The following is a 13,446-nucleotide window of genomic DNA, read 5'->3' on the forward strand; positions in this document are numbered from 1 at the left end:
TCAAATCTATCCAACATTACCGCTCGTGGAAAGCTGAATAGAAATAAGTACTATTTTACTCATTATGGGGTAAAAATTTACAGTCGTGTACATTGTGTCCTGCTGTCATATAAACAAAACGTGTATTTATTTACATTAATTTGATAAACAAAATCACATTTTAACTGCATTGCGACATACACCTTGGTATGCTTGAAATTGATTTACTTCTAATAAAGTCTTCACCAAATGGATACGGACAAACTGAATCGCGAGGTGAGTATTATTTCTACTTGTTCGCATACTTACTCATATACTAAAAAGCACAATTTAGCTTCAAATCTATCGCAACCACGTAAAAATCTGCCGGGAAAATGTTATACACAAATTGGTACGCGATATAAAATTCTGGAAAACTAAACAAGAATCGCAGACGAATAACAAACGAGCAACCAAAAAGGTGGAGTCGCTGGAATTAATTTTCAGTTTCATACGATCGCAATCGGCATCGGATTTAGCTAAAGCCGTTATAAGATTTAATCCGAAACAAGATGTTGCCGGTGGATCGCTTAGTACAGAGCAACGTGCAATAATGCGATTTCACGAGAACAAAAAACTGCAACCTGAAACAAAGGCCTTGATAAGAAAGTTTGGACTTAAGAGTAAAATGGACGTGTTGGATAAGTATTTAAAGAGTGCAAAAGAGAGTAAAAGCAAAAGTAGGAAAAAGAAAATTGACAAAAAGAGTAAGAAAAAAGGAATGGAACAAGATTCAGAAGATCAAGGTTTTTGTGAAGTTGATAATCCCCCTGAAACAGAGGAAGAAATCGTTTCTGACGAAGCAAACGAAACTAGTAAATTTGTCAAAACTGCTCAAATAAGCGTAAAAAAATCAGACAGTAAAAAGTCGAAGCGAAAAGTTGTTAAAAGTCCAAGCAAGGTCCAAAATGAAAAGAAAACTGTTAAACCACCAGATGAGGAAGACGACGGCGAGGAGAATTGCGTTAAGATTCAGGACAGTTTTTTCGTGACGAGTTCTGGTCAGAGTTATGTTGCCACAGCTCCCGTAGTAGACAGCAAACAGTTGGAAAAGGAATACAAAAGTTGGAAAAGAAGCAATAAACGAAAGGAAGTTTTTGGTAAAAAGGAAGACAAATCCAGTGGGAAAACTGCGGCGGTTAATGATTTGCACTCGTCTTGGAAGGCTAAACAACAACAAAAAGGTATTCAGTTTCTTCAAATGTTTCACAAAAAAAGTAATAATATTTTTCGTTTAACAGCCATACCATCATTTCAAGGTAAAAGAAAACACTTTGGCGAAGATGAGGTGGATAAAGATAGCAACCAACTAAGCCTAGATTTGCACCCCTCGTGGGCTGCTAAACAAAAACAAAAAACCCTGCAGCCGTTTTTGGGCAAGAAAACAAAATTTGATTCGACGGAAAGTGCGGAAATAGTGGACAAAACTAGTGGCCAGGATTTACACCCGTCATGGGCTGCAAAACAGAAACAAAAAGGTATCAAACCTTTTGTTGGTAAGAAAATCGTGTTTGACTCCAGTGAGCCAACGACTGCAGCTAGTCCAAGCACATCGGCGACTAGCAGGAGCGCAACGGAAAACAAAACTGTGCAACCGGTTGATCTGCATCCGTCTTGGGCTGCCAAGCAAAAGGAAAAAGGTATCAAGGAATTTCAAGGCAAGAAAATTACATTCGACGATTGAGAGTGTATGTAACCTTGCTTTATCATTCTTAATGTTAAACTATTAACTGGAATAAATAACATACTGTCTATAATGTGAGTTAAAGGACATCTGTTTTATAAACACTGCGTGGCTTTGGTTTTGGGGGCCCGCGTAATTGCAACTGTAGTTCAGTCAGGAGATCAGGACGTCTAGTGGAGATTTTTTCGAAGTGAGCGATCGCAATGGGGAGAAGTACTTCACACATATACGATTTATTCTTGTACACGAAGTTGAGCTGGAAAATAGTTTTTTTTGTTAAGTAAATTTGTTGTCATGTAGAGTATTATTTCATGATCAAACTTACATCGACGCCACTCATTCCATGCGGCTTGATTCCATGCTGAGCCAAAAACAACTCCTTCAGCAATGCCTCTGCATCACCCTTAAGCGAGTCGTACTTCGCCAGATAGGCACAGCTCTCGGTTGTGGTGAGAAAATGCCTACAGAAGTTAACTGTAGTTTGAGTCAGATTAATCCACGTGTCCCCCGTCACTAATGACTTCATATCCAGTCCGAGGGCATCGAGCTCCTTGAGAACATTTCGAAGGTTCGTCTTGGTTTGCAAATTGTACGGCTGCCAAATGTCCTCCGTTCGGCCGATCGAATCCACAAGTCGAAATTTGGCTTCCTCCAGTAGTTGCTCGAGTGTGTTTCGTAGCAAGCCTTCCATGTGATAGGACAGATCTAGTCCTATGTCGGTTAATTTGGAACAAGGCTTTCGAACACCTTCAACCACTCTTGCTACCATTTCCAGCTGCGTGTCTTTCGTCAGGTAATGTTTAATTAGTTGCGAGGCAAAGTATTGCAGCTCTTGGTTGCACCAAACAATCAACGCTAGAAGTAACGTTTAAATGGTTTAGCACAATGATAAAAGAATAATTGTATTAGTCTTACCACTAGTGCATGACGCTTTACTGCTAAAAGCACGTAAAAATTCGCTTGCTACTTGGGCCACATCACAAAAGAACAACTCCGAAATAGCCAGATTATTCCTCCTAGCTTGCCGTTGAGAAGTCCGAATGGCGGTACTGCAAACCCTAAGCAGAATACCACATGCCTCTCGTGCCTTTCCCATCTCCACCAGCAGCTTAAGCGGACGTCGACTTGATCTTAGTGCTGCCTGTAAGCTTCGACTCTGCGAGTTGGACAACTCTTGCATTAAAACCGTAGAAAGAGTATTCTTCAGTGTTTTAATTTTCTCTCCGATTTCTGCCGCACCCCGGAATGTACTATCCTTCACCATATACTCCTCACACTTTTGCACCAGTGCCAAACTGTCCTCGAAGTGACGCTGAGCTATTTCGGCCTGAATCTCCTCGGGAGCAGAGGCAAGCCAATCGGGTGCAAGATTTTCGGCAATCGAAATCTTCTCAGATGCGGTTGGGCTTAACATCTCGCTGTCAACGGACTTTTGTTGCTGCTGCTGTGGCAGGGCAGAGGCAAATTTTAAACTTGTTGGCGGCTGCGGTGCTGGTCCTTTTTTATGCGTTTTCAGTTGATGAAATTTTATCGCTACCTCGAACTTATTGATCCATTCCAGTTTGGTAGCCGAGTTGACACACTGGAAAATGCGCGCCCCATCACTCGTGATCACGTTGATTGCATTTTTGTTGACCCCGTCCAGGTCTTTGATGTTAATGACCGCAATCTTCTTCGTATCGTACTCGGTTAAAAACTCCAACTTTCTGAAATAGTAGTTAACTTTATGCTTCTAGCTATTTTTCGAGCGGTGAATCAATATACTTGTCATGTTTAATTTTGGCTAAAACTAAAATCTCATTAAAAAGAAACAAATGAATACGACAAATGGGTCTGTAATCATTGGGGTCCAGTTCTATCAGACTTCCCTCATAGATGAACACCTTATCGTCGAGATTACCCTAAAAGATAAATTACATAAACTGATCACCAGGTTGCCCTGAGAAAAACAATCTAATCTATTCAACCTTATAACCAATAAGCGACTCCTTTATCAGTTGAATTGCTTTCTTGTTTTGCTGTTCCTCGTTCACGTTTGGATCGATGCTCTGATCTTCAGTGATGTACTTCTGATCGTCCAGCATGCATTCATCCTTCAAGGTGGACAACAAGTTACGCTGTTCGATCAGGATATGCGATAGCTGGTACATTTCCGATTCCAGATCTGTAACAAGTGAGTCAAAAAAAAAAAAAAATAAAACAAATAATTTTTGTACATGGCTTCATATCAAAATCAAGAACTAACGGGAGATTTCTTTAGCGGTCTCGATGAACTGCATGTAATTTTCGTAGACATGTTTTTTCAGCGTTGACGAAACCGTATCGCTGTGGTTCTGTATTTTAGCTTTCGTTTGCTGCAATTCCGGCCCACCCACGCAATCCTGAACAAGCTCTTTGACGTCTGTGAATGGAAAGGCGTACCTATTGTAATACAGAAAAGCCTCTAATTCAATAACTTACATTTCTCTGCATTGAAGTTATCTCGTTCAAATACTGTTACACTGGATTCAGGCATTTTAGTAAATCTATAGTTAAAATTTATATTGTTATGATGAAGTGGGTGTTTTTCGGGTTGTAAACTTGCATCAAATCAAAATCCAATGAGAATGAGAATGACGTTTACCAGAGTTGCGGTTGTACTGTTCAGCACAGTTTACACCACCGTTTGTTCATGCATAAAGTTGGGTTGTAAATGTATACCACAAACATTATCTTTTTTTAAATCAAAATGCGCCGAATTCGTCGGCATGGCGACAATTTATGCGACGAATTCGGTGCGTTTTGTTACAAAAGAAACAGGTAATAAGTAAATTATTGTTAGGGCTGTTAAAAATGTGAACCAATCATAATGTGAGAGAAGAAAACCGGGAAAAGTAATTGACTGTAGGGCAGGCAAAAACAGAAATTAAAATCGTATGAACAACAGCTATCCCTTGCACTTCGTATTAAAATGTGCAAATAAACATTTCACTTTTTACCTCCAAGATACTTACAGTACATAATTTTGTTACACCAAAATATGCTCACACTGCTCTCTTCATTGGTGTTGCATCAGATGCAGCGCCAGCTGTGACAGGAAAGCAGCAAATAGGCGTGACGATTTTTTATGCATTTTGCTGGTCCAAAAGTGACAGTTTCCACAACCGACAATAATTTTACAATGAAAAACAATGTCACTGACTTCTAAATAAATGGGAAAAATGCCTGAGAAATAACAAAACAACCCCCTTTTTTATGGTAAAAATAGCAAAAACAATGTTTCTTATCGTTTTGGATATTGACATTTGATAGATACATAAATCGTAAATGAAAGAAGTTGTTTTCAATCAGCAAATCTTATTTGTATGGGCGGATTAAGCTTGTATTCGTCAAAAACGTGAAATTGTGGCTTGTTTACATATGGCACATGGGCCTTTTTCACATGTTTGGCGAGATTTTATCAAAAGAAAAATATATCTGGCAACATTTGAGTTGCCAATTTTAAAGAAATCGCAAATCTGACGTAAACAGAGAGGTTCGCAAATTACGAACACGCATTATAGCGACCGCCGTTATGGTGCGCAAACAGCTCGATAGCGAATTTCTTTATTCCACCAGCTCACCTCGTTTTGACCTGGAAGTGCACTAACTGCTGTCAAAACCCTTCTTTATTCGCTCGATTTTGACCCAGTTTTGAACTGCCGTGCTGCCCGAAGCGCACTGTGGAATTTGTCAGCTTCAACCCACCACCACACGTGCTAAGTTCGTAAACAATTATCTGGCATCTCTTTCTCACTTGCGTCGTTAATTCGCCCTGACGGAATTAAATCATCTCCTTCACACACATTGAACTGCCCGTATGCGAATTTTAGGAGAAAATATTAAAATGTTTGCTGACACATTCACTCTTGAAGAAATTCCTATCTTCTGCACTCACAGAGTAAACAAATTGAAGGTGGCAGCACCGTAACTCCGTCAGAGCGAATTGCGATGTCGGTTCATTATTCCTCGGCAGTTTTGCCCGGACACAGTGGATTAAGAAATTCGCTAATAGACTCTGCTTTTTGCCACTTTGCCATTAAGTCCGAGTTACACTGCTGCCCCTCCCAAAACAAGCCCATTCGACGACGTCTTTGAGCCGATCTTTCAACAGTTGCATTTTTTTGTTCGTCCAAAAACTGCATATGCGTCAAAATCAAGTGCAAAGTTTTCAAAACATTGGCTAAGGAAATTGAAGTGCTTAGTTTAATGCGAAATAACTGGAAATAGAAATCGTTTGCTGTGTATTTTTTCGGTTCCCGTTAGATTCTGTTCAAACGCAAGCAGTTTCCGATCGAATTCGGAACTTTACGTCCCTCGCAATGTCTGAATCATACGGTAAGTCCGAGTGATCGCTACCAGCAGCAAAGACAGAAGTCCGTCGTCACGGTGGGATGAGCTAATTTGCAAGTTAATGTTCTTTTCGTTTTGAATGAGGTTCGCTGCTGTTGCTCCATAGCTCCGATAGGCTTAATAAATTCTTTTTTGGGGCTTCAGGTTTTACGCGGGGTACCATTTTTCTTTATGACGCATTTGTTTCGCTGTATTTTTCTTTGCAGATTATCTGTTCAAGTTTCTCATCATCGGCCGAGCTGGAAGTGGAAAATCGTGTCTGCTGCATCACTTTATCGAAAATAAATGTAAGTTTTTATTACTAGCTGCAACCGTTCAGGTGTGGGTGAGTGTAGCAGCGGCCTAGAATGCATGTGAGGCGAAGTTCCTCAAGTTATGAATTGTGTGTTTATTGGCTTATCGTCTATTTTTTCCGTGGTATGAGCGGTAACGCAATAATATAATTGGTAAACAATTTTGCGATAGTTTCACTTACTGATTATGAACGCATGTGGAGGTGTGTTTTTTTAATGTAGCATTTTTATTGTAATTTTGCAGTTAAGGAAGACAGTTCACACACAATTGGAGTCGAGTTCGGTTCCAGGATCGTTAATGTTGGTGGTAAATCGATCAAACTGCAAATTTGGGACACGGCTGGTCAGGAGCGATTCCGTTCTGTCACACGATCCTACTATAGGGGAGCTGCTGGTGCTTTACTGGTGTACGATACGACTTCTCGGGACAGCTTTAATGTTCTTTCCAACTGGCTAAATGATGCCCGGACGCTCGCTTCGCAGAACATTTGCATTTTGCTGGTGGGAAATAAGAAGGATTTGGAGGAAGAGCGAGAAGTGACGTTTTTGGAAGCAAGTAACTTTGCCCAGGAAAATGAGCTGATATTTTTGGAAACTAGCGCCAAAACGGGAGAAAACGTTGAGGAAGCTTTTTTGAAGTGCTCGAAAACGATTTTGGCGAAGATCGAAACCGGAGAGTTGGACCCGGAACGAATTGGTAGTGGCATTCAGTATGGGGATACATCGATGCGGAATGCCGGTGGAGCTGGATTGGCAGGGGCCCGCCAGCAGAGCAGCGGAAGACGTCGAACGCCAGATTGTGCCGGTGGATGCCGACCGTAAAGGTGCATGCATTTTTTGTGCAAGGCAAATTATTCCTTCTGCCTGTGGAAAAAAAATTTTCTCTCTGTTGTATTTGCAAAATTTGTAGGTTTTAGTCCGACAACCGCTTGAAACTAGCGAATCCTTTAGTGGTGATTGGGGTAAGTAAAATGAGCATACAAGCATGTACAATAATTATTGGAAAAAACTTTTAAAGACGAATTGTGCATTCTATATTTATTTTGGCTTTTCTATCACCGTTTATTGACATTTATTTACACACAAGAGTAGGGGCAAGTTGAAAAGTATAGCCACAGACTGCAACTATCTATTTGAAAATCTGCTAATTTATCGGTAATCTCTATTATAAGTGATGCTATATAGTTTATTGATATTTGCGAACCTTATTTCCAAACCAGATTTTTATTCCGTTTGTCTAAGCATATACTTATTTCTCTAGCAGTAGTTTGCTAACCTTTTAAGCAGCTCTCGATTAGACACTTAACCGAAACAAAACTGAGATACGTTAGTTGTTTTTGATGTTGATTAGAGATTAAACTTGTGTACGCACCGTGTACTATACGAAGGAGAGCAAGAAGAAAATCAATGAATATCTTTCGAATGTTTATTTAAACCACAATAAAGTAAGTATCGTAAACAAATATGTTCCAATTGTCTTGAAGACGGTAGTTTATTGATAAACTTGTTTGATTGATAAGATAGAACTAAAAGAAGTTGAAATGGGTTTAACCATATCGATTGGGAAAATTCATGATCCCTTTGAAGAAAAAAATCAGGTAGAGTAAGCAAATCTTGGGTTCTCCTTTCAATCATAGTTATTCTAAATGTCACCAGAGTGGTAAATGGAAAGCATGTCTTATATACGAAAAGGGTAAGGGATTTTAACCATCGAAACAATAAATTTTATTTATCTTGAGAGAATCTTTGTTGAATAAATGAAATCTTAGACCATTTTGCATCGTTTTGACCATTACAGACAAAATTATAGACAAAAAACTAATTTTGAGGAGAGGTGTTCCACAGAAAACTCGTGTCCAACGTACAGATAGGACATCGCAGTATTCAGCAATTGTTTTTCTTTTGAAATTTTCCACAACTTTGCTGAAGGAAGCTATTTTGTATAATGAAAATTAAAAAAAATTTTTTTTTTATCTGTTAGGTGAATTGATCGAAAAACTAAAAACGTCAAAAGTAAGGCCTAGTTCTATGAAACAATTTTGCTGAAAACAATGAGTACATAAAATCAATTTTTCACAGTCAAATGTAGATGATCACGATTTTTCGAGTTTAGACCACTGTGCACTGTGGGATTTTCAATTAAATCTTTTCACCATTTGTAATATCTTGAAATATAACCCTTGGAATGTGTAGAAAACTATTTTGGAAGTTATTTCATAAAATGGTGGGTAAATACGTGCCTCACAATAAATATTTCGTCGTTTTTATAAAACTTTTTTGTACTTTACGACCTTCAAAAGGGCATTACTCAAAAATGTACCGTACGATGATTTTGAAAATTTGACCAGAGATTCTGGACGTCATAACGAATCGAATGGTGTACTCAGATTCTCTGGTGCATTTTTTTATAATAACGGTCTGTGGGAGCACCGTGGCGTCTTCTTAAAAAAGTTCCCATACAAAATTTTAGGGGGTTAGTAACGGAAGGCTGAAACTCGAAAGGCTGAAAAGTATGTATCATATACGAAAGGCTGAATGCACAAAAGGCTGAACTCACAAAAGGCTGAATTTACGAAAGGCTGAATGTACGAAAGGCTGAGGGTGTTATACCTGATGCGTCTCTGCCGCATAATCGAGGGCAAAGGACTGTGGCGGCCCCGACACTGCTCCCGCAGCCCGAGCCGGCCGCCGACCCGCCGTCGGAAGCGGCGGCCACGAGCACTTAAACAACTGATCTGTTGGATTTCCTAGGTCTATTCCAAACATGTTCTATTCCAAACATAGGGCTGATCTTCTAGTTTACGTCCGAACGAGCGGTAGCGAGTAAGGACAGCATTCTCCCCGGACAATCGAGTTGGCCAAAAGCCACGAGTGTGTTGCATTATATGTATGTTTTTAATATTAACTTATATTTAAATGCAGATCTTGGGCTATTGAAATATCTCATAGACCGGAAGATTTTCGGCGGTAAACATCGCATGAAAATATACAGATGTTGGTGACAGTCTGATAATCAACACAAATAGTTCATACAAATGATGAGATCAAAAATAACAAACTTTTTGAATTTTTAGCCTAATGATTTTCTGCCTTTCGTGTTTTTCAGCCTTTTGTAGTTTTTAGCCTTTCGTGATTTCAGCCTTTCGAGTTTCAGCCTTTCGTAGTAGACCCAATTTTAGGTCAATCGGTCTTGTAGAAGTAGTGCCTCAAAGCGGTCAAAGTTTTACGTTTTCGACTGATGAATTTGATGCCAAATGTTTTGGAAATGCATAAACAGTCGAGATCTACAAACTAAAGTTTTTTCAGAGACTTAAATGAGTTTCCTAGTAAACATAACGGTAAAGTTGACGCGTTCTGGTAATGGCTAGGAGCACCAAAGTTCATAGGAATGGTTGAATAGCTAATTAATTCATTTGTTTTCCGGCTTGAGCTTTTGGAATGCTTATTTATTCATTTGTCGACCAGTCTGTAAAACGTAGCGGTGCAGGAATTTAGTTGAACAGGACAGAGGATATGGAAAAGCGGGCACCGAGCGGCAACCTTCCATCAGAGTTGTGGCACCACCAGCGAGCTGGGAACCTGCTTCGGCAAGATGCGTGATGTCTAATGATAAAGGCCATAGATGCGTGAACTTTGCAGCCTCCCGTGGCATTGTAGTCCGAAGTACCTGTTTTATCCCGCAAAGATACCCACAAAGCCACCTGAAGATCATCCGACCAACAGACAGAGGTGCTTATTACGGGAGTCACTTCACGGTGGAATATATTTCACTTTCACGATCACTTCACTGTTTGAGAGCTATTCCCGATTCCGCTTTAAGTGAGGTGACAGAAGTTACCTCCGTGAAGTGAGATTGACAGTGAAGTGAAATTGAGAATAGGACAAGTGAAATGAGGGATCCCAAAAATTTCCGCTTTTTAGATAATTTTTCCGTTTTTTTTTTTCTAATAATACCATTTTTTCCGTTTTATAGATCGATATGAATGCTGAATGTTCGTCGAATCATACTGCAGACATTTGTTAAAAACTTCGCCGAGCTCGATCAGCTGTTGGGAAGTTTGCCGAAATAAATTAGGTGTGAAGATTTGGGTGAAAGAACGAGTATCAGAGGGTTGGAAGGTATCGTGTGCCTCATCCAAGCTTATGAAAAAGACTGCATATCCATGACAGCAAGTTTTCAACTGATTCGGCTGTCATTGAAATGCACAGCTCGCCCTGCTCCCCATACATTCGGTACATAACCCGACAGTAACTGATTACAGCACACACATCGCAAACGACAGCCTATAATCTTCGATATCCTTCGGCACGAATTCGAGCGGTATGTCAGGTGATTATGATTGAGTGTGAGAAATCAATAGTTCTCTATGTACTTAGAGCCTCACGGTTCTAAGTACATAGAGAACTATTGATTTAATGAGGGTTTTGCACATCGTTAGTTTGACGATGATCGACGTCCGAACCCACCGTGGCGCAAACGTCGATTCTGTCCACTACCTTCTGATGGTCAAAATACGCCAAAGACTTTCGATTGTCAACAACATCCGCTACCGTCGCCCGCCACGGTATGGCCTGGAACGACGACTCAGATTCTCCGAAGTCGTTACTGATTTGCACGTAAACCTTGAGGCAGAACTGCCGGAAGAGGGTGAGCCCCTCTAGAAGACTGCTGGAGTAATGTAAAAGCAGCCATTAGCAGCGCAACAATCTTGACGGATGAACGTGAGGTGATCGACAGGTGGAAGCAGCACTACAATGAACACCTGAATGGCGCAGAGGCAGAGGACCAAGACGGCAGGAGAAACGACTTCGTCAGCACAGCGGATAAGGGAAACGTTCTGACCCCTACGATAGGTGAAGTTTAGGATGCCATCAAGCAGCTCAAGAACAACAAACCAGCTGGAAAAGATGGCATCGCAGCGGAGCTTATCAAACTGGGCTCGGATAGGTTGACTTCCTGTCTGCACCAACTGATAGTCAGGATCTGGGATACAGAACAGCTACCGGAGGAGTGGAAGGAGGGAGCATGGGCGTAGCCAGAATTTCAAATAGGGGGGGGGCAAGCTCTTCAAAATTTTAGAAGTAAAAAAATGGTACACTAAGGTCGCTTTTTACGCGGTTGTTTTTACGCGGCTTTTTTTACGTGGATTCCGGAATTTACGCGTTTTTTTTTACGCGGATTTCGAAATTTACGCGTTTTTTACGCGAATTCCAGAATTAACGCGGCACGTATCCCCCGCATAAAAGCGACTTTAGTTTTGGAAAATAGAAATAAATACTAGTCTTTAGTGATTGTTACATCAAGGCAACCAGTGAAAAGTTGTCCTTGACATCAGAGTGGAAGATTTGATTATTCTTTGTCCAACCTCGAATATAAATAGATGTTCTTTACTAAAAATTCTTAAGTTCATTCAAACCTTTGGACATATTATTTTGGCGACGAGGATCTCAAGAATCCATGAACATGGCAGAAGATAGAGTTGATCAGCAGCCGCAACCGGGAATTCAAAATATGAATCACAAGATGGCCCATATTTTACAGCGGATAGCGGTCCAGCAGCAGCAGCGTCAGTATCAAACCCCGGAGCAGATTTTGGAGTCCCTCTCTTCAAACATCATAGACTTTGTCTTCGACGAAGAAAACGAAGTAACGTTCGGACGTTGTTTTTTAACCGCTTCCAGGACCTCTTCGAGAACGATGCAGGCCAGCTGAATGATGCGGCGAAGGTATGTTTACTTCTCCGGAAGCTGGACACCCATTCGCACAGCCGCTATCTCAACTTCATACTGTCAAAGCTTCCCAAGCATGTGAAGATTGAAGACACAGTCAAGATTCTCAATAAAATCTTCGGGCATCAAACGTCAAACGTTCCGGAAGTGGCTCATGTGTTCTTTCACGTTTGTTGTTGACCATCTGCCGATGAACACTCAGCAAGCAGACTCAACCGCTGTTCAAATATTGTTGACCTCAGCCAGGTTTGGGACGTAATGTGCTGAACGAGCATTCAATCGTGCATGTTTCCATGGTAGAGCCAGTGCAGTTTTAACTGCTTTCTCAGTCGCATCGCAGGGAAGAAAGAACGGGCTTTAGCTAGCAGGTCTATATAATCCAAATCTCCCAAGTTCTTACAGTCTGCTCTCATACTGCTGCAATATTAATACAAAACTTCCGCCTCTCAAACAAAATTGTCAACTTCATAAAAAATTACGAAATTTTCGATTTTGCGCTTGAACTCTTCCAACGACATGCGTATTACGTTAGCGGGATGCAGCGAGGATAACGCGTAGACAGGTGCACTATCTTCATTGAACCGTGTTTCCAGTTAGTTTACAAGAGAATCAAGGTAAGGGATTATCACAGGTCGGTTCCAATACTCCAAGCTAGTTGATGCAGGCGGATTTGCTTGGTACTTTTGCCGCTGCAATATCCTTGGTGGATCAACTGAAAAACCTGTGTAATTCCACGCAACATAGCGCAAGCATTTCAATCAATTATTTCTGATCTGGCTGATACTTTACACAGATGTTTCTATGGGCTAAAGATGTCGTTTTGTGCTATTAGAGTTATTGAAAACAAAATTCTGCACCAATATCAACATTTAGGGGGGAGGGGGGCAACGGCCCCCCCTGCCCCTCCTGACTACGCCTATGGGAGGGAGTAATATGCTCAATATACAAGAAGGGTGACAAGTTTGAATGTGAGAACTACCGAGCGATCAAGATTCTCACCGCAGCCTAGAAAGTGTTCTCCCAGATCGTCTTTCGCCGTCTCTCGCCGCTAGCAGGGAGGTTTGTTGGAAGTTATCAAGCCGGTTTTCTGGGTGGGCGATCGACAACAGACCAAATCTTCGCGCTGCGACAGATCCTCCAAAAGTGTCGCGAATACCAAGTTCCCACGCACCACCCATTCATCGATTTCAAGGCCGCCTACGATACTATCGACCGTGTAGAGCTATGGAAAATCATGGACAAAAATGGTTTCCCTGTGAAACTAACAAGACTGATCAAGGCCACGATGGATTTCGGGTGCGTTATCAAGCCCGTTTGAAACACGCGAGGTCTTTCCTGCTTCCTGTTCAA

General features: G+C 41.0%; 3 protein-coding genes across 3 annotated transcripts; 2 read left to right on the top strand and 1 right to left on the bottom strand.

The window, feature by feature from the left end:
• Positions 1-107: 107 nt before the first annotated feature.
• Positions 108-1,786, top strand: LOC129727636 (uncharacterized). Its single transcript, XM_055685640.1, has 3 exons — positions 108-255; positions 314-1,202; positions 1,260-1,786. Exons 1-3 carry the CDS (start codon positions 229-231, stop codon positions 1,700-1,702), a joined length of 1,359 nt encoding a protein of 452 aa, XP_055541615.1. The 5' UTR covers positions 108-228; the 3' UTR covers positions 1,703-1,786.
• Positions 1,699-4,321, bottom strand: LOC129727635 (exocyst complex component 8). Its single transcript, XM_055685639.1, has 7 exons — positions 4,163-4,321; positions 3,948-4,103; positions 3,670-3,866; positions 3,467-3,603; positions 2,618-3,408; positions 2,028-2,557; positions 1,699-1,958 (listed from the first exon to the last, which is right to left on the bottom strand). Exons 1-7 carry the CDS (start codon positions 4,215-4,217, stop codon positions 1,782-1,784), a joined length of 2,043 nt encoding a protein of 680 aa, XP_055541614.1. The 5' UTR covers positions 4,218-4,321; the 3' UTR covers positions 1,699-1,781.
• Positions 4,322-5,846: 1,525 nt separating this feature from the next.
• Positions 5,847-7,869, top strand: LOC129727637 (ras-related protein Rab-4B). The gene is made up of 3 exons (XM_055685641.1): positions 5,847-6,058; positions 6,280-6,360; positions 6,611-7,869. Exons 1-3 carry the CDS (start codon positions 6,043-6,045, stop codon positions 7,186-7,188), a joined length of 675 nt encoding a protein of 224 aa, XP_055541616.1. The 5' UTR covers positions 5,847-6,042; the 3' UTR covers positions 7,189-7,869.
• The last annotated feature ends 5,577 nt before the right edge of the window (positions 7,870-13,446 follow it).

Source organism: Wyeomyia smithii, chromosome 3 (genome assembly GCF_029784165.1).
Source record: "Wyeomyia smithii strain HCP4-BCI-WySm-NY-G18 chromosome 3, ASM2978416v1, whole genome shotgun sequence".
NCBI classification, from domain to species: domain Eukaryota; kingdom Metazoa; phylum Arthropoda; class Insecta; order Diptera; family Culicidae; genus Wyeomyia; species Wyeomyia smithii.

Excerpts from the sequence above, each read along its gene's own strand:
- LOC129727635 (XM_055685639.1), bottom strand. The coding sequence starts at position 4,217 with ATGCCTGAATCCAGTGTAACAGTATTTGAACGAGATAACTTCAATGCA. Across the intron at positions 3,604-3,669 it reads AGTCGCTTATTGGTTATAAG|GGTAATCTCGACGATAAGGT; the intron begins GTTGAATAGATT and ends TTTATCTTTTAG. Across the intron at positions 1,959-2,027 it reads ATGGAATGAGTGGCGTCGAT|CTCAACTTCGTGTACAAGAA; the intron begins GTAAGTTTGATC and ends ACTATTTTCCAG.
- LOC129727637 (XM_055685641.1), top strand. Across the intron at positions 6,361-6,610 it reads TCACTTTATCGAAAATAAAT|TTAAGGAAGACAGTTCACAC; the intron begins GTAAGTTTTTAT and ends GTAATTTTGCAG.
- LOC129727636 (XM_055685640.1), top strand. The coding sequence starts at position 229 with ATGGATACGGACAAACTGAATCGCGAG. Across the intron at positions 256-313 it reads CGGACAAACTGAATCGCGAG|CTTCAAATCTATCGCAACCA; the intron begins GTGAGTATTATT and ends AGCACAATTTAG. Across the intron at positions 1,203-1,259 it reads GGCTAAACAACAACAAAAAG|CCATACCATCATTTCAAGGT; the intron begins GTATTCAGTTTC and ends TTCGTTTAACAG.